Below are 23585 nucleotides of genomic sequence, written 5' to 3'. Positions count from 1 at the left end.
ACACAACACCATGCTGATCGTGTGAGCAAAGAGCGCGTTTTGTTTGTTTTTTTTTTCAAATCACGCAGCATTACAAACAGAATGCCTAACGCAAGTCTTGTACTGTTTATCCAAAAATATGAAATATAATAATAAAAACACTGGACATGTCAATAAAACATAAACATAACATCTTCCCAAACACATATCAAGCTTATTTAAAAACCTCGAAAGCATAAACACTCATTCAAACTACCTGGAAAAGGGAGATGTAAACAACCATAAGTTCCCGCCTCCTCAGCACGAGCTGACTGATACATCTAACACATCAAGAGAGGCGGGACTTAAGGCAGAACAGCCAATCATCAGCCGGACACACTCAAAGCCGGTGTCATGTTTGAGAGGAGACAGCCTTAGCGAGCGCACACACGAGGCGTTTCTCAATGTCAAGGAAGGATCCTCGGAAGCCGGAATTTCGAGGATGCAACGTCATCGACGTCTGTCGAAGGATTGTTCCAATGTCGAGGATCCTCAGAATTTCAACCAAGGACTGAGTCCTTCATTCGGAAAATATCCCATACACAGGAAAGGATGCATATGTGTAGCCTTCGCGCTCTTAAATCACCCACAATCCTATGCGCAGCTTTGCTATCTTGTTCAAAAAATAAAAAAATGTCGACCGTTAGCGGAGTCGGAGTGATAACGGCAATATGCTTTCAAATGTAAGCAAGTGTAGGAAGTGAAATGTAAGGGTTATGTTTTATGACTTTAAATAGGATTTGGGATAATATCGCGAGAACGGAGCCCCGCGAGTTAGAGCGCGGGAGGAAACAGTGGTAGTGGGGTTCAGAGAGAGGAACAGACGAGATGCACTATGTAATCGGCTGCGGCCATTTCACGATGTTGTGATGTTCAATAAACAAGTGTTGTAGTCACCGGAGCTCTTTGTCAGTGCCCTCCTTATTGTGGTGATAACAGAGCGAGGCCAAGAACCCACGGAACAGCGCTGGGTAAGAACTATAAGCAGAGGATAACTCATGCGCGTTACACTGGTGGCAGCGTTGGTTGGCTTGCTTTCTGTTGGGACGCTTGTTTTTTCCCGTATTGAACGACGTGAATATCGCCGCTTTAATCTGCAGAGCCGTTTAAAGACTGCTTAATTTTTTCACGTGTTTCTTTTGCAAGATCGGATTACGTGCATTTTTTTTCTTCTTTCTTCCTCTCGCTTAAAATGGCGGACGATGAGAATGACGCAGTTCCTATGTAGAGAGACAGACACGCAACAGAGGATGCAAGCTCACATCTACCATTTAAAATTGACCTCCCTGCTCATTTTTCCGGAGATGGTAAAGAGCCGTTTAGTGCATGGATTCAGAGATTTGAGGTAGCACTAAATGTCTCAGCTGTACCACTGGATAAGGCCAAACTTCTCCCAGTAAAGCTTACTGGTTCAGCATTTGCATACTGGCAGTCTCTCTCCCCTGCGGTGAAAGCTGACTATGAGTTGACTAAAGCTAGTTTGAGCAATGTTTTTGGACGTACAACTTTTTTGGCCACATTTCAGACATTTTTGAATGCTCGTCCACGTAAACCACAAGAACCCCTTGAAGTCTATGCTGCTGAGCTCACAAATCTAGTAACTGAAGCATTTCCTCATTACGATACAGCAGCACGAAATTGTGAAATTTCTCGCAGATTTGTTACCGGCTTAGATCCATCACTTCAACTGAAAATCCATGAGCACGGTGCTACGACTTTAGACAATGCCTTGAAAGTGGCCACACAGTGTGAACGTGCTCAGTTGGCCATTAGTGTTGCCAACCCTGCAGCTGTTATGCCTGTCACAGTAAATTCACCACCATCGGCCAACTCAGTGACTGCGACTCACATCACTGAATTAGCAGCAGCCATTGCTGAACTCCGAACAGACATGCATGACTTACGTCAATCTCACCTGCGACGAACTGATGAACGCATGGACCAGCTCTCGAGGCGGATTTCCAGCCTTCAGGGCGAGGTGACGTCTTCCACACACTCTCCGCATCAGGCCTGCGCAGCCGTGGACTACGACATCACAGCACGCCATCGCCAGCCTGATCGGTATGAGGATGAGGATGACTGTTGTCCCCCACGACGCTACCAGGGCCGTGCAGAAACTGATCGAGCACTTCCAAAGGATGACTTTTCTGGCCAAAGACATTCAAGCTACTCCCCTCCCTCCCGAGGTTGTGAGTCACAACTTCCTCATACCACACAATATGACGAATACACCCCCCATAGACATCATTATGGTAGCTCTAGCTCTAGCCGATCGCCTACACGAGACCGCCGGTCTGACTTTGAATATGAATACAGAGCCCGTTATGTTCGTTCCCCCTCACCAAACCCACAGTACAGAACTTCCACTTACCACAGAAACCGCTCTCCATCACTACCCCCCCCCCCCATTCCCAAAGTTCACCAAGATCACCCACACGACATGTACATTTCTGCCCGTCCCACAAGGCCCCTTCCTCACCACAGCGGGGAAACGAGTAGAAGCTGTCATTGGGGACCAAATGCCAGCTTCATCCCCCATAGTGGTCCATTCTAGTACAGTCAGTCTTAAATCTTCCCCACCTACACCGTTCATTCAGATTGGACTGGCGGGTACAGACCTCCATGCTTTGGTCGATACTGGGTCAGGTCTGTCCCTTATTACAGATGACTGTCGTAGGTCGATTCCAGCTTTGTCTACCCAGTCTATCAGCAAGTCATTTGTGTTAGCATCATCGGTAACGGGACAGTTATTGGACATAATTGGCTCTGTGATAGCGCCCATACATATTGGAGATGTAACATTTTCTCATGTTTTCCATGTGGTACGCACAGCCACTCATCCTGTCCTAATAGGATGGGATTTCTTGATTGAACACACCGTCACTGTTGACATACCAAATGCACGTTTACACCTGTACAACACGTCAGTGCCTCTTTCACCACCCCAGTCCCTGATTCCAGTTCAAAGTTCTGCTATCAGTGTTGCCCAGGTAACTGTTCCACCTATGTCGGAGATGGCAATCCCAATTTCTGTCAAAGATAATGGTGTAGCGAATCCTTTCACAGACACGTATGTGGGTATACTGGAACCTCAGCCCCCTCCAGTCGTGACCTTAGGCATCGCTCGAACACTGACATCAGTTCAAAAGGGGAGGGGCATTATTAGAGTTGTTAACCCGACTAATGAAACCGTCTCTCTTGAGGCTGGATGCCCACTAGGTCAGATTTTCTCTATCACTGGCAATACACTTGATGAGTATGCATTAGTCTCAGCTGTAACTACTTCCACAGAAGCTGTCCATCCAGTGCCTGATGTGCATTTGGAGGATACACACTTAAACGCTGAAGAACAGGCACAGCTCAAAACCCTGCTGACTGAGTTCTCTAACATTTTTAGCTCCCATCCTCATGATTATGGAAAAACTAACCTAATTACACACAGTATCAACACGGGTGACGCTGTTCCAATAAAACTGCGCCCTTATAGAACGTCACCAGCTACTCAGGCTGTATTACAAAAAGAGGTGTCGAGGCTTTTGGACCAGAACATCATCGAGGACTCTCACAGTCCGTGGTCAGCTCCGGTTGTGCTTGTCCGAAAAAAGGATGGCACTCACCGGTTCTGTGTAGATTACAGACGTCTGAATGATGTCACAATCAAAGATTCACACCCTCTTCCTCGGGTGGATGATACCCTCGATAGACTTTCTGGGGCCAGAGTGTTCAGCACAATTGACTTAACTGCTGGTTACTGGCAAATACCACTCAATCCAGAGGACAAAGAGAAAATGGCTTTCTCCACTGGTACCGGCCTATACCAATTCTGTATGATGCCAATGGGGATCTCGAATGCTCCTCCCAGTTTCCAGCGCTTAATGGAGCTTGTGCTTCGGGGTCTGCACTGGAGTTTTTGTTTAATCTACTTAGACGATATTATTGTCTACAGTGCTGATTTTCCACAACACCTCCAGCATCTGCGCGAAGTTTTTCAGCGATTTCGTACGGCTGGACTCAAACTTAAGCCGTCCAAGTGCCATCTGGCATGCTCTTCGGTGACTTTCCTTGGCCATCGTGTTTCGAGTGCCGGGGTTGAGCCAGACCCCTCTAACATTGACAAAGTCAGGACATGGCCAATTCCGACATCAGCCACGCAAGTCAGGGCTTTTCTGGGTCTGTGCTCATACTATCGCCGATTTATTAGACACTTTGCACGCACAGCTGAACCCTTGTACCATCTCACACACAAAGGAGTATCATTTTCTTGGTCAGCTGAAGCAAATGAAGCTTTCAGTGTATTGAAGCAGGAATTAAGGTCACAACCAGTTATGGCATTTCCGAATTTTTCGATTCCTTTTATCCTTTACACTGATGCTTCCCTTCATTCGCTGGGCTCTGTTCTTTCACAACAAGTGGACGGAAAAGAGCATGTCATCGCATATGCCAGCCACGTGCTGTCTACTGCTGAAAGAAAATGGTCTACGTTTGATCGGGAATTGTATGCCATTGTGTGGTCGGTCCGTCATTTTCGACACTACCTTGCATGCCATCCGTTCACCATCATTACTGATCATAAGCCTCTGGTCGGTCTCAAGAAACTTCCGTTGGACCATGACCCTACAGGTAGAAGGGCACGTTGGGCCATAGAACTGGACCTTTATGACTGGCATGTCATTCACCGTAATGGCGCTAAACAACTTAATGCAGACGCCATGTCCAGACGGCCAGAGACTGTTCCTCAGGAACCAGATGGGAGTCTTCACAGCGACGCATCTACTGTCCCTGTAGCAACTCAGACTACATCAATAGCTTTGCAGGCTGAACCGATGTCAGCACACTCCCAAACACTGTCTAGGGACGTAAATGCCCCTTTGCCCGTGATTGTTCCAAACTACACATCATCAAATCTTGTGCAATTCCAAAGTGAGTGGAATGTCATGGGACAACAAAGGTCAGACCAAGATTTAGCCGTTGTGCTCTCGTGGATGGAAACAGGACGTAGACCACCCTTATGAAAGCTACGTAACGCTTCATCATACCTCAGGAAACTGTGGGCACAGTTTAGTCACCTAGTTGTTCATAATGGAGTGTTATGCAGACATTCACGCAGATCTTTTGGGGATAATGCCTTGCAAGTTGTCATTCCTACCTTGTTGATTCCTGATGTTCTCAATAACGTTCATGGACACCCTTCAGTGGGTCACTATGGCCTGGCCAAGACTTTGGACAGAGCAATGCGGTCCTTCTACTGGCCTTACATGTCGTCAGACGTTGCCAAACATTGCTCCCAGTGTGCTGCTTGTCAGTCCAGGCGTTCTCCGGTGCCCCGACCTCAGGCACCACTCATTCCTATCTCTCCTGACCGTCCATTTCAAATAGTGGCTGCAGACATAACAGAGTTGCCCATTTCTACCAAGGGCAACCGTTATGTTCTAGTAATAATGGACCTGTACACTAAGTTTGTCAATCTCTACCCATTGAAGGATCAAACTGCTGTCTCAGTAGCAGGCTGCATCTTTGACCATTATATTCCACAACATGGTGTCCCTGAGGCCCTATATTCTGACCAGGGCAGACAGTTTGAATCCGACCTCATACAGCACCTTTGTAACTTGCTATCAATCAAGAAGCTTCGTACCTCTCCTTATCACGCTCAATGTGACGGGGCTGTTGAGCGCTTTAATCGTACTCTTAAGGATGAACTTTCCAAACATCTTTTTGCATCGGGCACAGAGTGGGATGAGCACCTCCCGCTGGTTGCATTGGCTTATAACACCACCAAACACACTAGTACGGGATTGACACCCTTCTTTCTGGCTCATGGCCGTGAGGCGCGCATTTCCCTGGACACCATACTCCAGGATAGTACTGCTGTCAGTCCAGCGACAGTGGGCACGCCAGCAGCATATGCTAACAAGCTGCGGAAAAGATTGACCTCTGCTTACCGTTTTGCAACCGCTCACAGAGACAGGGCACAAGATCAGCAACGCCTGAACTATGATCGTCACTTAAAGTACACTCCGTATAGCCAGGGTGACTTAGTGTTAGTGGATGACCCTGCCCGCCGCCACAATAAACTGTGTCCACGTTGGGTGGGTCCCTATGAGGTTTTGCAACCAATATGCCCCTCGGGTATTTCCACCCCGGTTAATTTTGAAGTTCGTGATGTATCCAGACCGGGTGCAAAAGCGAAAATCATTCATTACAATCGCATGAAACCCTACATCACAGACTCAAGGAACTTACTTGCTTCCACCCCCCCCCTTCCTCCATTATTAAACCAAATACCCTGACGACATTGTCAGGACTCCTCCCACCCCTCACTACACCGGTGCCTCCGGGACTTCCTCCTGCACCCCAGGTTCCATTGGAGCCCATTCCATTGTCCCAGTTGCAACCTCATGTCCAACAACATGGCACTCCACAACCCTCCAGCAATACGCAAAACGCACAGGACAGCCTGGTTACTCTGCACTCTGAACTGGTTCCTCTGTGCATACCGGAAGCTAGACCATCAACAGGTGTTTCTGAGTTTTCTGATACTCCAGTGTCCACTCGGAATGTGCCCCCCAGGACACGTCGGTTGCCGCACCATTTGAAAGACTTTGCACTTTACTAATTTGCTAAATGTTCATGGTTCTCATGTGTTCTCTATTTGATGTGGAAAGTGGAATCAATGGGAGTATGATCATTTATTGAAGTTTAGGGATCTCTTTCATTTATTATATGTTTCAGTATTGCTAAACATGTTTTGTTGATTGCAACTTTTTTGATACAGATGTTCTGAAACATTTTATCTACTTTATTTTTTGTTTTTTTGTGTCTTAAGGACATTTCTTGTTGGGTAAGGGAGTATTATGTAGGAAGTGAAATGTAAGGGTTATGTTCTATGACTTTAAATAGGATTTGGGATAATATCGCGAGAAAGGAGCCCCGCGAGTTAGAGCGCGGGAGGAAACAGTGGTAGTGGGGTTCAGAGAGAGGAACAGACGAGATGCACTATAGGCGCTTTTCCACTGCATAGTACGGTACGGTTCGGTACGTCTCACTTGTGGTGCTTTTCCACTGCATGGTACGGTACAGTACGGTTCGCTTCAGGTCGCTTTAAATGGTACCTGGTCTGTTGAGGTTCCAAGCGTACCGTACCGGTACTAAAATGTGACGTGAAACACTGCAGATCACTGATTGGTCAGACAGAATCGTCATTCCCTGCGTCACTACTAGCGTCATTGGATTTGCGACACGAGACACTTTTTTAGCAGTATTTTTGTTTTGCTGCCATCAGCCTCATTTTAAACACATTTTTCCATCTAGCAGTTAAAAACAACCACATACCGAGAATCAGGAACACCATCCCCTCGATAGTCTCCATTGTTCCTGTGTTGTGGGTTTGAAAATGTGGCGCTTTTAAGATGATGTCATGGCAGTAGAGGCACGCGCAAATATCGATCAGTCCCACACACTTTGAAGGGGTACTACTGCGGTGGAAACGAAAAGCGATCCGAACTGTTCCGCGCCGAGTCGAAGCGTACTGAGCCGAACCGTACCGTACTATGCAGTGGAAAAGCGCCATATGTAATCGGCTGCGGCCATTTCACGATGTTGTGATGTTCAATAAACAAGTGTTGTAGTCACCGGAGCTCTTTGTCAGTGCCCTCCTTATTGTGGTGATAACAGAGCGAGGCCAAGAACCCACGGAACAGCGCTGGGTAAGAACTATAAGCAGAGGATAACTCACGCGCGTTACACAAGTATAATTTCAGTTTAGCCATTTATTTAATGTTTGTCAAACTATTTAACATATCGGCTCAAATTTGCTGAGGGGATTTAAAGCTGTTCCCTTTTACTGGTGATTAACTTTTACATTTTTACTTCATATAACGTTATAGCCTTTTTTGTTGGTCACATATTTTACCATTGCATGTGTTGCTAGATCATGTTGCTATGGACGTAGTGCTAGTTCTGTTCACTCCGGTAATATAATCTTTTTTGAATGAATAAACTCCTTTTTAAATAAATATTTTGTGTCAAATTATTGATTTATTTGGTAGGTAGCCGTTTGGTACGTACAACCCCTTCAGGCTGATTCAATCAAGACCCTTAGAGTTTGCGGGGTTGTACTATAACCGCCTGGTTATACATTATCCCTTATACTTTATTTATTTAATTATTTATTTATATGAGGACTGACAAGACAAAATAAGGACTGTCAACAAACAGTGCAGTACACCAGCACCAGCAAACGTGATTTTTGCAGCGCCGAAGCGGACCTTTCACTGATGTAGTGACGCAATGACGTGCACTTGCTAGCCTGTTCCATTTACGTGTTCTCCGAATGCTAAAGAGGACCCTTGCCTAGCCTCTGAAGGAAATGACTTGGAAGGACCCGTCCTGCCAAGGAAGTATCCTTGACATTGAGAAACACCTACACACCCACACACACTGAGCGCCAGAGAAACGGAGGAGCGACTGTAGGAAGACGTTTGTGTAAAACTGCGGAAAAACGGCAGAAAAAGTGCGGGTGTTGAACACTCTCACCGGGAAAAGTGTGGGTGTTAAAACACCCACATCCCCCACGGTTACGACGCCCCTGAGTGTGGACATGGCCTGCATTTCACAACAAACACGCGTGAGATATGAAAAACAACGCGCGACACCACACGTGCAAGACCGGAGTTCTCACGTGAGACTTTTTTTCCGACCCGGTTGTGGTACAGCTGGTGAACCAGACACGAGTGCTCCTGCCAAATTTCTACTAATTTTTCTTCCATTTATTGTGTCCAAATAGACCGAGAAGAAGCTTTTTTTTGTTGAAACAATGCCATATCATGTTGATATGTGATCTATAACTCCTCCGCGAACTCCCCGCTGCTCTGTATCTTGCTCTCTCACTGGCTGCCGGTGATCGCCGATGTAGTTTTCAGTCAAAACACTTTTCACACAGCAGGATTTTGAATCGCCGACAGGTCCAAATATTTAGCATGCCAAATATCTCACGGGCGTCGGCGACTCGTCGGTGATTCTCTCAGTTCGCGTCTTTGCTCATTCACACTGCGTGATTGTCACTCGCGTGAACGAGCGCCGATTTGCCTGTGATTTCGGGCATTTGTCGGCGATTTCTCAAAACCTGTCGGCGAGCCAAAATCGTGGCTAAAATCATGCAGTCTGAACTCGGCATTAATTAGCGCGCGACACGAGATGGAGGTAATTTGCGTTCGAGTGCAGTCTATGGTCGCGTGCGGCACTGCAGCCACGTAAACAGTTTGACTTTCAGTGCCCGAATGGAAGTGAATGAGGCTTTGCGATTTTTATATTGTTTTTTTGTCTAGGCCTACGTAAAAATTCTACATCCATTGTAGTAGCTACGATTTTTTTTTTCCTCGGAAGGGCAACCTGAGTCGAGAAGGGCATATGGGCAGTTGCCCGGGCAACCTGAGCAACCCCCCTGTGCACGTCCCTGGTCTCATTATCAACGGAATTGTGATAAGTGGCGATTTCATTAATGTTTCATCGCTGGTTACGCAGACGACGCGCATAACAATATCAAACGTGCCCCCGTTCATTAATAATGATGAGATTGAGCGGGGATTAGTTCGTTATGGGAAGTTTGCTAGCGCAATTAAAATGGTTCCACTTCGCTGTAAAAATGCTGCATTAAAGCATGTCATGTCGTTCAGGAGGCAGGTGTTCATGTTTCTGAATGAGCCAGAATTAGACATTTCTTTTAGAGTTTGGCATGAAGGTAAGGCGTACATGGTGTATGCAAACTCTGGAAGCATGAAGTGTTTTGAGTGTGGGGATGTGGGCCACAAAAGGATGGCGTGTCCACATAAAGCCCAGGACGGTGAGGAGACTGCAGGGCCTAGTGATGCGGTAGCAAACGAGTCTGAGACTGTAAAACAGTCTAATGCTGGAGAGAAGAGTGACGCTCAAGTTCACAGCGATAAACAAACGCATGTTGTTGTTGACGATGATGTGGTTGATAACAAGGAGTCTAGTGAGAAAGGTGAAAAATCAGGGTTTGCTGATCAAAATGAAAAGGCTGAAATTCATGGAAATGTGGATGATGAAGTGGCAGGGACATCTGGATGTGTTGAAATGTCTGAGGATAAGGAGATAAGAGATGATGAGTCAGTCTCTGATATTTCTGAGATAGGTTCACAAGTTTTGGAGGATACTTACACATTGCAGGAAATTAATAACTTTTTGGATGCAACATTTGGGAAAGTAGTGGAAGTTACGGATTTTTTTTCCAGACACAGATAAATTCATTGGGTCAGTGTTGTCATTGCAGATAAATGTCAGTTATGAAGCCTTAGATAAAAAAAAGAGATTTCGTCTGAAGAAAATGATAACAAGGTTAAGGAAGGAAAAAAAAAAAGTAAAATGAAGAAGTTGCACATGGTGTTCCCATTCAGGGAACTTCGAGCTGCGTGTAAACGCCGTGGGAACGCCTCTGCGTGACGAGTCATGAAGCACGTATGAAATCTGTCCAATGGCGAGACGGAACGTCATAGGCGGGGTGACGTATCGACCAGGAAACTATAAAGCATCCCCGAAACACAAGCGCAACAGCTTCTGAGTCTTCACAAGCGCTCTATGTATGAATTTTGTCTGTCTGTCTAATATTGTATATATGTATATATTGAAATGGCGAGCAAACAACAGCAGCATTTCAGAAAGTGTGTTCATCCCTGCCCTCGCTTCATCACGGGTGGGGATACACACGATCTGTGTGTTGTTTGTTTGGGAGTGCAGCATGCTCAGTCGGCTCTCGAGGGGGCCGGCTGTGAGCATTGCGAGTGTCTGCCCATGAAGACACTCCGCTCCCGCCGGGCACTCTTCGAGGAGAGTGGTTCGGTGCGCGCTCCCCGCGGCTCGGGTCCCGCTGCTGCCGAGGCACAGCGAAGGCTTGCGTCGTGGGGATCGCAGATGGATCTATCAGCGGGGATTGAGACGGGCCCCGCCCTTTCTCTGCCCTTACCTGGTAGATCCAGTGCCTCAGATCTCGCTGCGGGGGTCCGCGTTGCGGTTTCTCCTGCCCGGGCTGAGGCGCCATCACTTCAATTATCCAGTTCTGAGGAGCTGGATATTGAAAGTGTGGATGCAGAGTCTATGGACTCAGTGGAGATCGGGGACTCGCCATCCCAGTCTCCCGCGAATGTAGAGCTGATGGAGGTTTTGACTCGGGCTGTGGAAAAATTAAGCATTGAATGGCCAGTTGAGAAACAAGAGTCGAGAGTAAAGAGTAAAATGGATGAGAGATTTTTAGCGTCACACTCACTACCTCCACGCCGGTGTTTGCCCTTCTTTCCCGATCTACACACCGAGGTGTGTAGATCGTGGAACAAACCAGTGTCAGCTAGAATTTTGACACACCAAACCTCTATGAATGCTAATATTGCTGGGTCTAGTAGACAGGGTTATGGGGCGATGCCGAGGATGGAGGAAGTTTTGGCGAGCCATCTTTCTCCTGAGACGGCATCGTCTTTTAAAACACCGGTGTTGCCCACCAAGCCACTCAGAAATACTTCGGTTTTGGTGGGCAAAGCTTATTCAGCGGCGGGACAGGCAGCACCTTGCTTGCATACGATGGCCATCCTCCAGGCGTATCAAGCAGATCTGCTGAAGGATATGAGTGAGGGGGAGGTCGTCGGCACTGACGTGATCAATGAGCTGCGTCAGGCGGCAGATATCTCTCTCCGTGCCACCAAGGAGACGGCCAGATCAGTCGGCCGCTCTATGGCAGCCCTGGTGGCCACGGAGAGGCATCTGTGGCTAAATCTGGCTAATATGAAGGAGAAAGATAAAGCTTTTCTCCTGGATGCGCCGCTGTCGACCGTAGGTCTTTTTGGTGGTTCTGTGAACGCAGTGATTGAGAGATTCCAAGAAGGAAGAAAGCAGGCAGCGGCGCTCCAGAAATGTCTCCCCGTCCGTACTCATCCTTCGGGGGCTGCTGGGCGAGAGCAGCCCCGCCCGTCGGGTTCCTCGCATAGGGTGCAGCAGAAGAGGAGCGTCGCGTCTCGGGCTCCTCCCCAGCAAAACTGGGCTGAGACGCGGCGTTCTCAGGCGAGGTCTTCCCGGGATAGAACCGATCTGAGGACGGTTATTGTCGCCAGGAAGGCTTCGTCGAAGAAGTCCTGACGCCACTGGTGTCAGGCTACTGAGGGTGGTCCCCACGGTGAGACAGAGGTGTTCGCCGCTGAATCCGGCGCCCGCTCTCTCTCGGTGCCCTCAGGGGTCCGTTCTGCCAACCCTGCCTGTAATGGGGGGGTGCAGACGGTCCCAGCGAGCGATTTCCCGAGGGACGCTCGTTTGCTTCGAGGAGCGATACAGAACGGTCGTTAAACCCTGCCTGTGCGCGGTCACAGGGCGCTGTTTCTGTTTTAAAAACTACTCCAGAGGCCAGTCTCGAGAGACTGGTACCCTTAGTAGAATTTCTGGTAGAATGGGGAAGTCTTCCAAATATATCTCGTTGGGTCCTGCAGACTATCGAACGCGGGTACGCGATCCAGTTCAGGTCGCGTCCACCTCGTTTTCGGGGGGTTTTGCCCACAGTGGTGACCCCCGAGCAGGCTTTGGTTATGGAACAAGAGGTGAAAGCTCTGTTACTGAAGGGGGCGATAGAACGAGTTCTTCCTCCCGACAGAGAGCTGGGGTATTACAGCCGGTACTTCATTGTTCCAAAGAAGGATGGGGGGCTGCGTCCGATTTTAGACCTGCGCCTCTTAAATCGGTCAGTAGGGAAGCTCAAGTTCAAAATGCTGACTCTCAAGCAGATCGTGTCATAGATCAGGTCCGAGGACTGGTTTGTCACGATAGACCTAAAAGACGCGTACTTCCATATCTCCATCCTTCCGCAACATCGGAAGTTCCTGAGGTTCGCTTTTGGGGGCGAAGCGTACCAATATCGGGTCCTTCCATTCGGCCTAGCGTTATCTCCTCGAACCTTCACGAAATGCATGGACGCGGCCTTGGCCCCGCTGCGTCTCCAGGGCATTCGCATTTTAAATTACATCGACGATTGGTTGATTCTGGCTCAATCGGAGCATCAGGCGATTCGGCATCGAGATGCCGTCCTCGCACACATCAGAAGGTTGGGGTTGAGACTCAACGCCAAGAAGAGTGTGCTTTCGCCAGTTCAGCGGACCACTTTTCTAGGCGTGGTATGGGATTCGACGACGATGCAGGCACGTCTGTCGCCGGCTCGTATAGCCTCGATTATCTCAACTGTCAAGCAAGTGAAGCTAGGCCAGTCACTCACTGTAAAGGAATTCCAGAGGATTCTGGGTCTGATGGCAGCAGCATCCAACGTGTTACCGTGCGGCCTGCTGTACATGAGACCACTACAGTGGTGGCTCAGGACCAAGGGGTTCTCCCCGAGGGGAAACCCGCTCCGCAAGATCAAGGTCACGCGACGTGGTCTCCGTGCCCTGGCTATGTGGAAAGAACCTTGGTTCCTGTCCCTGGGACCTGCGCTGGGAGCCCCGTGTCGCCGGGTAACGGTGACGACGGATGCCTCTCTCACGGGCTGGGGAGCGATCATGAGTGGTCGCTTGGCCCGCGGGCTGTGGCAAGACCATCATCTCCGATGGCATATAAATTGTCTAGAGATGATGGCGGTGTTTCAGGCTCTGAAACACTTTCTCCCAGACCTCAGAGATCATCATGTTCTTGTCCGGTCAGACAGCATGTCTGTGGTCTCTTACATAAACCACCAGGGGGGTCTGCGCTCACGTCCATTGTACAAGCTGGCGCGCCAGATCCTGTATGTCCACAGAGCTGCCCTGTGGAGGAAATCAGAACAATTATTTGTCTGCTTTGGGCCTCCTAAGAGAGGTTCTGCGGCGTCTAAGCAGAGAATGAGTAAGTGGGTGGTCGAGGCCATTTCACTTGCTTATGAGTCCTCCGGTCAGCCTTCTCCCTTGGCTGTCCGGGCTCATTCAACCCGGAGTATGGCTGCCTCTAAGGCATTATTATCAGGAGTTCCCTTGTGTGACATCTGTGAGGCGGCAGGATGGTCTTCACCACACACATTTGTGAAGTTTTACCATCTGGACTTCAGCTCCACCCCAGGGGCGCAGATGCTTTCGTCAGAATGTGCACTCTGATATTCATACAACGGACACCTGCTCGCATGGCGGCGTTGGTATTAGCGTTCCCACGGCGTTTACACGCAGCTCGAAGTTCCCTGAATGGGAACGTCTCTGGTTACGTATGTAACCCTAGTTCCCTGAAGGGAACGAGACGCTGCGTGTCCATGCCATACTCCCAGCATGCCCGTGAGCGCTTGCTTCAGTCCTATCAGAAGCTGTTGCGCTTGTGTTTCGGGGATGCTTTATAGTTTCCTGGTCGATACGTCACCCCGCCTATGACGTTCCGTCTCGCCATTGGACAGATTTCATACGTGCTTCATGACTCGTCACGCAGAGGCGTTCCCACGGCGTTTACACCCAGCGTCTCGTTCCCTTCAGGGAACTAGGGTTACATACGTAACCAGAGACGTTTTCTAAACTTTGTATGTCACGTTTTTATCTGTCCTGTCTCTTTTATTTCCTTTTTCTTATGGGGCTTTTGAGGGTGGGCTCCTTGAATATTAATGGAGGTAGAGATAGGACAAAACTGGCAATGGTTTCAGAGTTTATTAAAATTAACCGTGTTGATGTAGTTTTTTTACAAGAAACCCATACTGATACTGATAATGAAAATGAATGGAGCATGTGGTGGGGAGGGAAGCTCACTTTAAGTCATGGGACAAATAATAGCGCAGGGGTTATTTTATTTTCGAAAAATATCAATGTTAATATTTTAGCTGTGGATGAGGTCATAAAAGGTAGACTGTTGTTAACTAAGGTTGAGGTTGGAGGAATGGTATTTGTGCTAATGAATGTTTATCTACCAAATAATAGATCCGAGAGGATTGATTTTTTTATGAAAATGACAAGGTTAATTAAGACAATTGATAGTAATGTGTGTATTGTTGTGGGAGGAGATTGGAATTGCACCACGGATTTTACAATTGATAGAAATGGTGAAGAGCCACATACTCAATCAAGTAGGATGTTGGTAAATGTATTGCATGAATTCGAATTATTAGATGTGTGGAGAATGATTAATAAAAGATCTAGACAATATACTTGGCTTAAAGTAAATGGTAATAGAGTCAGTGGTGCACGATTAGATAGGTTTTATTTGGGTAAAGTATGGAATAATCGGGTGACGAATGCTTCTATTTGGCCTAATGGTTTTTCAGACCATCACATGGTTATTTTTGATTTTAATTCAAAATATACGTCAAAACCGAGTTTTATTTGGGTAAAGTATGGAATAATCGGGTGACGAATGCTTCTATTTGGCCTAATGGTTTTTCAGACCATCACATGGTTATTTTTGATTTTAATTCAAAATATATGTCAAAACCGAGTTATTACTGGCATTTTAATGCTAAATTGCTACAGGACAATAATTTTTGTGACTCATTTATTTTTTTTCTGGAAAAACTGGAAAATGAAGAAAGATTCGTTTGAGAATCTCAGTCAGTTGGTGGGATGTTGGAAAAGTGAACATAAGAATTTTTGTCAGAATTATTCATCTCATGTTGGATCAGTGGTGAAGGAAACTGTGAAAAAATTACAAAGAGACATTGAACTTTTAGAACAAGGAATTTTTAATAATAATGAACTTGTGCATGATGATGCTCTACGAAAGAAAAATAAAGAACTTGGAACTTTTCTACAAGAGCAAGTAAAGAAAGCGCTAATAAGGGCAAGATTTTGCTCTATTAAAGACATGGATACCCCTAGCACATTTTTTTTCAATCCTGAAAAGGAAAATACAACACAGCAGCAAATGTATCATCTTCGTCGTCATGATGGTTCTATAACAACAGATCCTGTGGAAATAAGGAAGATGTCGGTGGATTTCTATTCACAATTATATGCTTCTGAAAACTGTAACTATGAAAGTGCTGAGGATATAATTAATGATCTACCGAAGATTGAGAGTGAACAGAAAAAGACTCTGGATAATAACATTACTTTTCAAGAGCTTACAGAGGCAATGCAGCAGTTGTCCACGGGTAGATCCCCAGGAATTGATGGATTGACTGCTGAATTTTATCAACGGTTTTGGAGTATTTTAGGAGAAGACTTTTATGAGGTACTGTCTGAATGCTGTCAAAGTAGGAAACTTCCCATAAGTTGTAGTCGGGCAGTTCTTTCACTACTTCCAAAAAAAGGAGATCTGGGACTTCTAAAAAATTGGAGACCAGTGTCATTATTGTGTGTTGACTACAAAATATTCTCAAAATGTTTGGCTAATAGATTAAAGTGCTATCTGGGTCTATTGGTGCAGAGGGATCAGACATACTGTATTCCTGAGAGATCTATAATGGACAATATATCCTTATTGCGTGATGTTATTGAAATAGGTCAGCTGAACAATTATGAGTTTGGTGTTCTTTCTCTAGATCAAGAGAAAGCATTTGATAGAGTTGACCATGCCTATTTATATAATGTTTTACAGCATTTTGGCTTTGGTGATATTTTTATTTCATATATTCAGTTGTGTTATTCCAATGCATTTGTTCTTGTGAAGGCTGGTGGTGGTTTAAGTGCACCAATACCTGTTTCTCGGGGAATTAGGCAAGGCTGTCCACTTTCAGGACAGTTATATAGCCTTGTCATTGAACCTCTTTTGTGTAAGTTAAGGAGAAATCTCAATGGGGTCTTAATTCCAAATGGAGACATAAGTTCTAGGGTGTCCGTATCGGCTTATGCTGACGACGTTACTGTTTTCATTACAGGCCAGGATGATGTTGCAGTTTTAACTAAGAGTATTGAGCAATACGAGAAGGCATCCTCAGCTAGGTTAAACTGGGGGAAAAGTGAGGGTTTTATTATTGGTCAGTGGATGGGTAAAAGACTTCCGCAGCTTCCTGGTGGGTTGAAATGGGGTAGGGAAGGGTTGAAGGTCTTGGGTGTATACTTAGGGAATAGTCAGTTCCAGATGAAGAATTGGGAGGGAATGCTGGAGAAAGTGCTCGCCCGATTGTCTAAATGGAAATGGCTATTACCACAGTTATCATATAGAGGGCGAGTTTTGGTTATTAATAGCCTAACTGCCTCTACACTGTGGCACAGGTTTATTGTCATGGAGCCACCTGATGAACTGATCTGCCGTGTACAAAGAGCTTTGGTGGACTTCTTCTGGAGTGGACAGCACTGGATCCGGGCAGCTGCGCTGTACTTACCTGTCCAGGAAGGGGGCCAGGGGTTGGTGGATGTGAGGATTCGTATCAGTGCATTCAGGATACAAGCTGCACAGAGACTCCTCTATCATAAGGACTTGACTTGGGCCCAAACTGCTTGTGCTTTGCTACAGAGAGCAGGAGGACTGGGATTGGATAAACATCTATTCCTAATAAAACTGGAGGAGGTGAGCTTGTCTGAGCTTACACCATTTTATAAGTCTATATTGAAGGTCTGGAGAACTGTTTTTAAAGTAGAACGGGAGATTGATCCTCAAGGACAATGGATCACTGAAGAACCCTTGCTGTTTAATCCAATGATCCAGACAAGGATGTTATCTTCTGCGAGTATACGAACGAGCTTACTGAGGAACAACGTTGTAAAACTGGGGCATCTCTTGGATAGGAATGGATGGAGATCAGCTGAGACCATCAGAGAGGTGACAGGATTACGTTCACTAAGACTTACAGAAAAACTGATGGAGGAAATTTTCAATGTAATACCAAGCAGCTACAGAGAGATCATTGCAAGGAAGGAAACTGATGAAAAAGAATTTCCGAAGATAAAAATATCTCCCGCAAGTAAGGAAGATCTGGAAGGTGAGGAGGCTGGTTCAATCTTGGTTTTTGAGTTTCCTCAAATAGAACTGTTCGAGTCTACATCAAAGAAGGCCATTTATTACATCACGGTGAAGGTCCTACATCAGGAATCGCTCAGGAGAGTGAAAGCCTCTGGGTGGCCAGGACTGTTGACAAAAGAGTTCCTCGTAAGGGACAGATGGAGAGCACTGTATAAACCTCCAGTGGAGAAGCGAACTGCTGATCTGCAATGGAGGATTATTCACAGGGCAATAGCTACAGACAGACATGTGGCACACTTGAATCCAGCTGTGGGTGGGGAATGTAGGTTTTGTGGTGAAGAGGAAGACTTGGAACATTTGTTTTTAAAATGTGAAAGACTACAGTCTTTTTAATCTTCTTAAAGAATGGTTCAGGAAATTTAATCAAGTTTTTCAGATAAAATGTTTATTGGAGGGTTAAAATATAGCTTTTTGATGAGGAAGAAAGTTTGTTTATTGAATTATATTATTGGGACTGCAAAATTGGCAGTGTGGAAGACCAGGAAGAACAAAGGCTTACAGTTGGCATCTACGGATCCTGAAGTGATGTTTAGGAAATTAGTGGAAGGGAGGCTTAAAGTGGAGTACGCATATTATGATATTGTAAATGATGTCAGTAATTTTATTGAGATATGGTGTATTAATGATGTTTTATGTACTGTTTATGATGATGTGATGGTTCTGAATTTTTAATTATTATTATTTTAATATCCGTGGGTTTGTACATTCTATTTTTAGAATGAGAATATGAATGTATGATTTTTGAAATGTAAAAATTAAAGCATTTTTGAACCTCTCTCTCTCTCTGTCTCTCTCTCTCTCTCTCTGCTAATGTAGGTTAAGCTGGTGTTGTATGACAGATGAAGGTTGTTCTGATGTGACTTCTGCTCTGAAATCAAACCCGTCACACCTGAGAGAGCTGGACCTGAGCGAGAATAAACTCGGAGACTCTGGAGTGAAAAACCTCAGTGATCTACTGATGAACCCACAATTCAAGCTGGAGAAACTACAGTTAGTGTCATTATACTGTACAGCAATTACAGCAGTGGCGGGCCATGCATTTCACACTTAGGCCATCTGTCCTACCTGAATTAATAACTTTTAATAGTGTATCAGCGCAAAGACTCTATAATTGTTGTTTTTATTTTGCACCGGCAGTTATTGGGTTATGCGGTGAGTTCGGGAGAGGCCGGTAGAGAGAAACGAGCGCGTGAGTTCGGCTGGTGCGTTTCTAAAGTGGTTCTTGCGTTCCGAATCCGATTATAAGTTCAGAAACGAAGCCTCACTTATCTTGTCGTTCAAGGGTTACAATAGTCCCTTTTCAGACGTTAAAATAGTATGAATGTTTGAAAAAAATTAAGTTTCGATTATAAATTTATACAAAAAATTAAGAAGAAAATCATATTCACCACGGGGGAAAAAAAGCATATACTCACCAAAACTAAAGATTTTTTTTTTACACAAAATCCATCCTTATTTCTTTCCTCAAGAAGACTTCAATTACTGTCGTACAGGTTCTAATTGCGTTTCAGTTCCAATAATGTCGTGTCTGTCTTGTCTTATTTCTAGCATAAGTTTTAATTCGCTTTATGGCTGAGAGTGCCTGTTCGACAGAAGCACACAGTCACCGCAAAACATGACGATGTGTACAGCTGCCCCATGCTCTCACACAGAGTTTTGACCGAAATCAACGAGATCAGCGGGACTTTTGCCTTCAAAATCATTCGTTTCATAACTTACATTAGTCAGTTCTGTTTTAACCCGGAGAGATCGAATAGAGTCCCGTTACTCTGCGTTTAGCTCAGGCTGAATAAGGGATTTTTTTTTTCTGCTGGGGGTCGAGGAGGGAAAGAAACATTAATTTGTGGGTTGAAATCTATTACATCTACAGGAATATATTTTAGTTTATGCAGTTTGCTACAGATGCGGATACTACCAGTAATAGTACGCGCATCCAACCAAAGAACGAGAAAATACAGATGTTATTATAAGCCTGCTAGATGGCACCGCTGCAGTCAAAGCGAAATCTGATTGGCTGTTTAAATCTGACGGATTATCTGATTGGTTAAAGAAACAGTTTCATTGCCTTTCATTTTAAGCTACAGGCGCCTGCACTGTCGATTCTGAAGGCCTCCAGGCAGATTTATTTGACCCTGGCAACACATGATGGCTGAAATATGATTGGATACAAGCTCTTACATAAAAACACAATACTGGAAGCAGCGCAACCAAGAGAAAAGCTATGAAATTAAGAGAATGAACTATTGGGAATAATTTAATATTCATGCAAAAAATATATTAAAGTGCAAGTCAGTGATTCTGATAGTGTTTAGGCCAGCAGAGAAGGCCTTGCTGGCCCTGACGGCCCACCACTGAATTACAGTGTGACTGAAGTTTATTTATTTGAAGGCAGCAGGGCTTATGTTTCATTGGTTATAGCAGTGCACTTTCTGGGTTTCCCTATACACATTTTTGTGTGCTTTTTTTTCTAGTTAGCTTATACAGTGTATTGTAATTGATTTCACTGCTTTAAAATTGAATCAATATTTTTGAGTGTGAACATTTTTCACCAAAAAAATGTAGTAAATCATATAAAACTTTTTAGAGTGTAGATAGGAATTGTTTAATTCCCAATAACTGATACAATGCACTGATTGTGTACACACAGAAATCTGCCTTTTCAACAGAGAATAAAGAAGAGAGACATCAAATAAATCGTTAGAAATGAAAGAGAAGAAACAGTGTCTTCCAGCGCACAGAACTAGTGTGACTGGGTTTTAAAACAGACTATTGGAAACTAAATGCTGCTGTAGCTCTTCAATAAGATGATCATCATAGATGTGAACTATTGTTATTTTTCTGTCTTCAGTCTGAGTGTATGCAGTATTACAGAGAAACAGAGTCTCATCCTGACTTCAGCTCTGAAATCAAACCCGTCACACCTGAGAGAGCTGGACCTGAACAGGAATAAACTAGGAGGCTCAGGAGTGAAGCAGTTATGTGCCGTACTGAAGGATTCACACTGTAAACTGGAGAGATTAAGGTCAGTCACATTCACATACAAGAATCAAAATGCTTAAAATCACTTCAACTGTTTAAACTAGAACACATTAACATTATATTTGTACAAACATTTTCACCTTAGTATTTTGTGATCTGGTGAAATAAAGATGAAGATCTCTCTTCCTCTGTTTTATTTGCTGATGAAGATGATGTGACTTTACAGAATAAAGAGTCTCTCTCTCTCTCTCTCTGCTAATGTAGGGTAAGCTACTGTGATATGACAGATGAAGGTTGTTCTGATGAAACTATTGGAAACTACTGCTGTAGCTCTTCAATAAGATGCTCATCATAGATGTGAACTATTGTTATTTCTCTGTCTTCAGTCTGAGTGGATGCAGTATTACAGAGAAACAGAGTCACATCCTGACTTCAGCTCTGAAATCAAACCCGTCACACCTGAGAGAGCTGGACCTGAGCGTGAATAAACTCGGAGACTCTGGAGTGAAAAACCTCAGTGATCTACTGATGAACCCACAATTCAAGCTGGAGAAACTACAGTTAGTGTCATTATACTGTACAGCAATTACAGTGTGACTGAAGTTTATTTATTTGAAGACAGCAGGGCTTATGTTTCATTGGTTATAGCAGTGCACTTTTTGGGTTTATTAAACTAAAACACTTTATCCTCAATATCTGACAGTGAGTCTTGAGTTCACATTATATCTGTGTAAAATTCTTCACATTCATGATTTGTTTGTAAGATAATCTCTCTTCCTCTGTTTGTGTCTCTCTAGTCTACAGTGCTGTGGCATTACAGATGTTTCTTCTTTAACTCAGTCTTTGACAAACTCAAAAGCTCTGCAGTTTTTAAAAGAGCTTGATCTGAGTTACAATAAGATCGGAGACTCAAAGCAGCGGCTCAGAGACGAGCTACGAGACTCAAACTGTGTCCTGAGGTGAGGAAACATCACTGAGATATTAAAGACATCTTCATTTACCTCTGATATGTGAACAATCCTTTCAAACATTCGTGAAAGGAAATTATCATTCAGATTTTTTGCAACAAAGGGTTTGTGTGAGAACAAAGTTAATGAAGTTATTGAAATGTTGAACACAAAGGAGGAAAGAGAAGAAAAGCTCACTGTCACACAGCTTTATACATCAACACCTGCTTTATGAACTGTGTCAGAAGTCATTTGAGTGTGAAACAGACTTGGTCAGATTGTAGGAAACGCTGCACTCCTGCTAAAATCAGTGCAGTTCCAGCTTCAGCTCACAGCGTCCAGCTCACATGAGCAATGTCTCTGTGTCTAGTGTGTTTTTACTGTGACAAGCAACACGTCACACTACTCGACACTTACTTTACTCTCAGTTATTTACTAAGAGCCTACAAACATGTTTAAACTAGAGGACAAACGGCTTTAACTAAAGGTTTATGTTTAACTCAAAATAACATTAGTATTTGCTCACTGTGGTTTATTCCATACGCCGTACACTCATTAGTTTCTCCTTTACAGAGACTCAATAGGAGTCGCACCGACACACACAGACACACATATGAACATGATTCAGGCTTTACATCTATTATATTTAAAAACACAAATATCTCTATCCAAGATCATGTAAAGTCAGTTATTAATCTGATTACAGGAATTCAATTGAACTTACTTTTACTAAAGAAAAACAGCACTTTGTTCCTCTGAACACTGATTGTTTTCTCTTCTGTTCCACTTTACAGAGTATATGAAGATCGATCACCAAACGTCAGTGGATTTACATCATCTTTTAAATCTGTGAAACGGAGATGAGAGGAGCAGAAACCATCAGGTGATCGACAGAAGAGTCTCACTGCTGTCTATGAGGAGAAATACATGTGTAAATGTGTTTCATACTGGTGGAAGAGACTCAGACTTCACTATTAAATAAAGCAGCGTGTGTGTTAGCATGCGTATTAGAAACATGTGATATTGAATGATTAATGTTGGTTTATTATTCAGCCAAATGATGGTTTAGTTGTAATTAAAGGTGGAACAGAGGAAGAAGCTCAGATGAGTGTCAGCAGAAATCTTCACTATCAGGCCTGCAAATATAATAATGTTTAGACTAAACTCATCCAGAATTATTCAAATATTTCTAATCATGAACGTGATTGTCACGTATAGCACATAAGAGATCTAAATATATGTTTCAAAAGATATAAAGTTTACATGTAACCTTTAATTGTATATGAAGTTAGTGTGTGTGTGTGTGTGTGTGTGTGTGTGTGTGTGTGTGTGTGTGTGTGTGTGTTGCTGATGTACAGATGTACAGTATATTCTTTGTTCTGTGGATGAAGTCTCTTCTCCTCTACAGACCGACTAAACATTTTCCCCAGTTAACAGCATTTGTGTGTGTTTCACTCGCTCCTCAGATAGCAGACGGATGTGGGCCACTTCAGGCGATGATGCGACACTGCAGGCCTTCTTATGGCCCGACAAAATGTATGTGAGCCTGAAGTGGCCCACGTGTAAAATGGCAAATATGGCCCAAATATCTTAAATCACATCACATGGACCACCCACTTAGGCAAAACATGGCAGCAGGCAAAACAGGTGGATCAGGCATGTCAGGGGTGCTGGTCGCGTTTTTAGTTTATAGCTTTATTTTAACGTTGTTAGATACAGGTCCGCCTCCTCAGACATATTATATCTGTGACAAGC

The 23585-nt window shown here is 44.6% G+C and overlaps 1 protein-coding gene across 1 annotated transcript in view; it reads left to right on the top strand.

Moving 5' to 3' along the window:
- LOC120478286 (uncharacterized) overlaps positions 1 to 23264 on the top strand; it is a 220987-nt gene extending 197723 nt beyond the window's left edge. Inside the window, exons 8-12 of the mRNA XM_089119819.1 lie at positions 18721 to 18894; positions 20753 to 20926; positions 21270 to 21443; positions 21681 to 21842; positions 22625 to 23264. Coding sequence (XP_088975945.1) covers positions 18721 to 18894; positions 20753 to 20926; positions 21270 to 21443; positions 21681 to 21842; positions 22625 to 22694 — 754 coding nt within the window. The 3' untranslated portion in view covers positions 22695 to 23264. The remainder of the gene's footprint in view (positions 1 to 18720; positions 18895 to 20752; positions 20927 to 21269; positions 21444 to 21680; positions 21843 to 22624) is intronic.
- The last annotated feature ends 321 nt before the right edge of the window (positions 23265 to 23585 follow it).

This window comes from Pimephales promelas, chromosome 2 (assembly GCF_988280905.1).
Source record: "Pimephales promelas chromosome 2, fPimPro1.hap1.1, whole genome shotgun sequence".
Classification (NCBI taxonomy): domain Eukaryota; kingdom Metazoa; phylum Chordata; class Actinopteri; order Cypriniformes; family Leuciscidae; genus Pimephales; species Pimephales promelas.
The sequence above is the reverse complement of the archived record's forward strand: the minus strand, read 5'-3'. Positions and strand labels throughout refer to the sequence as shown.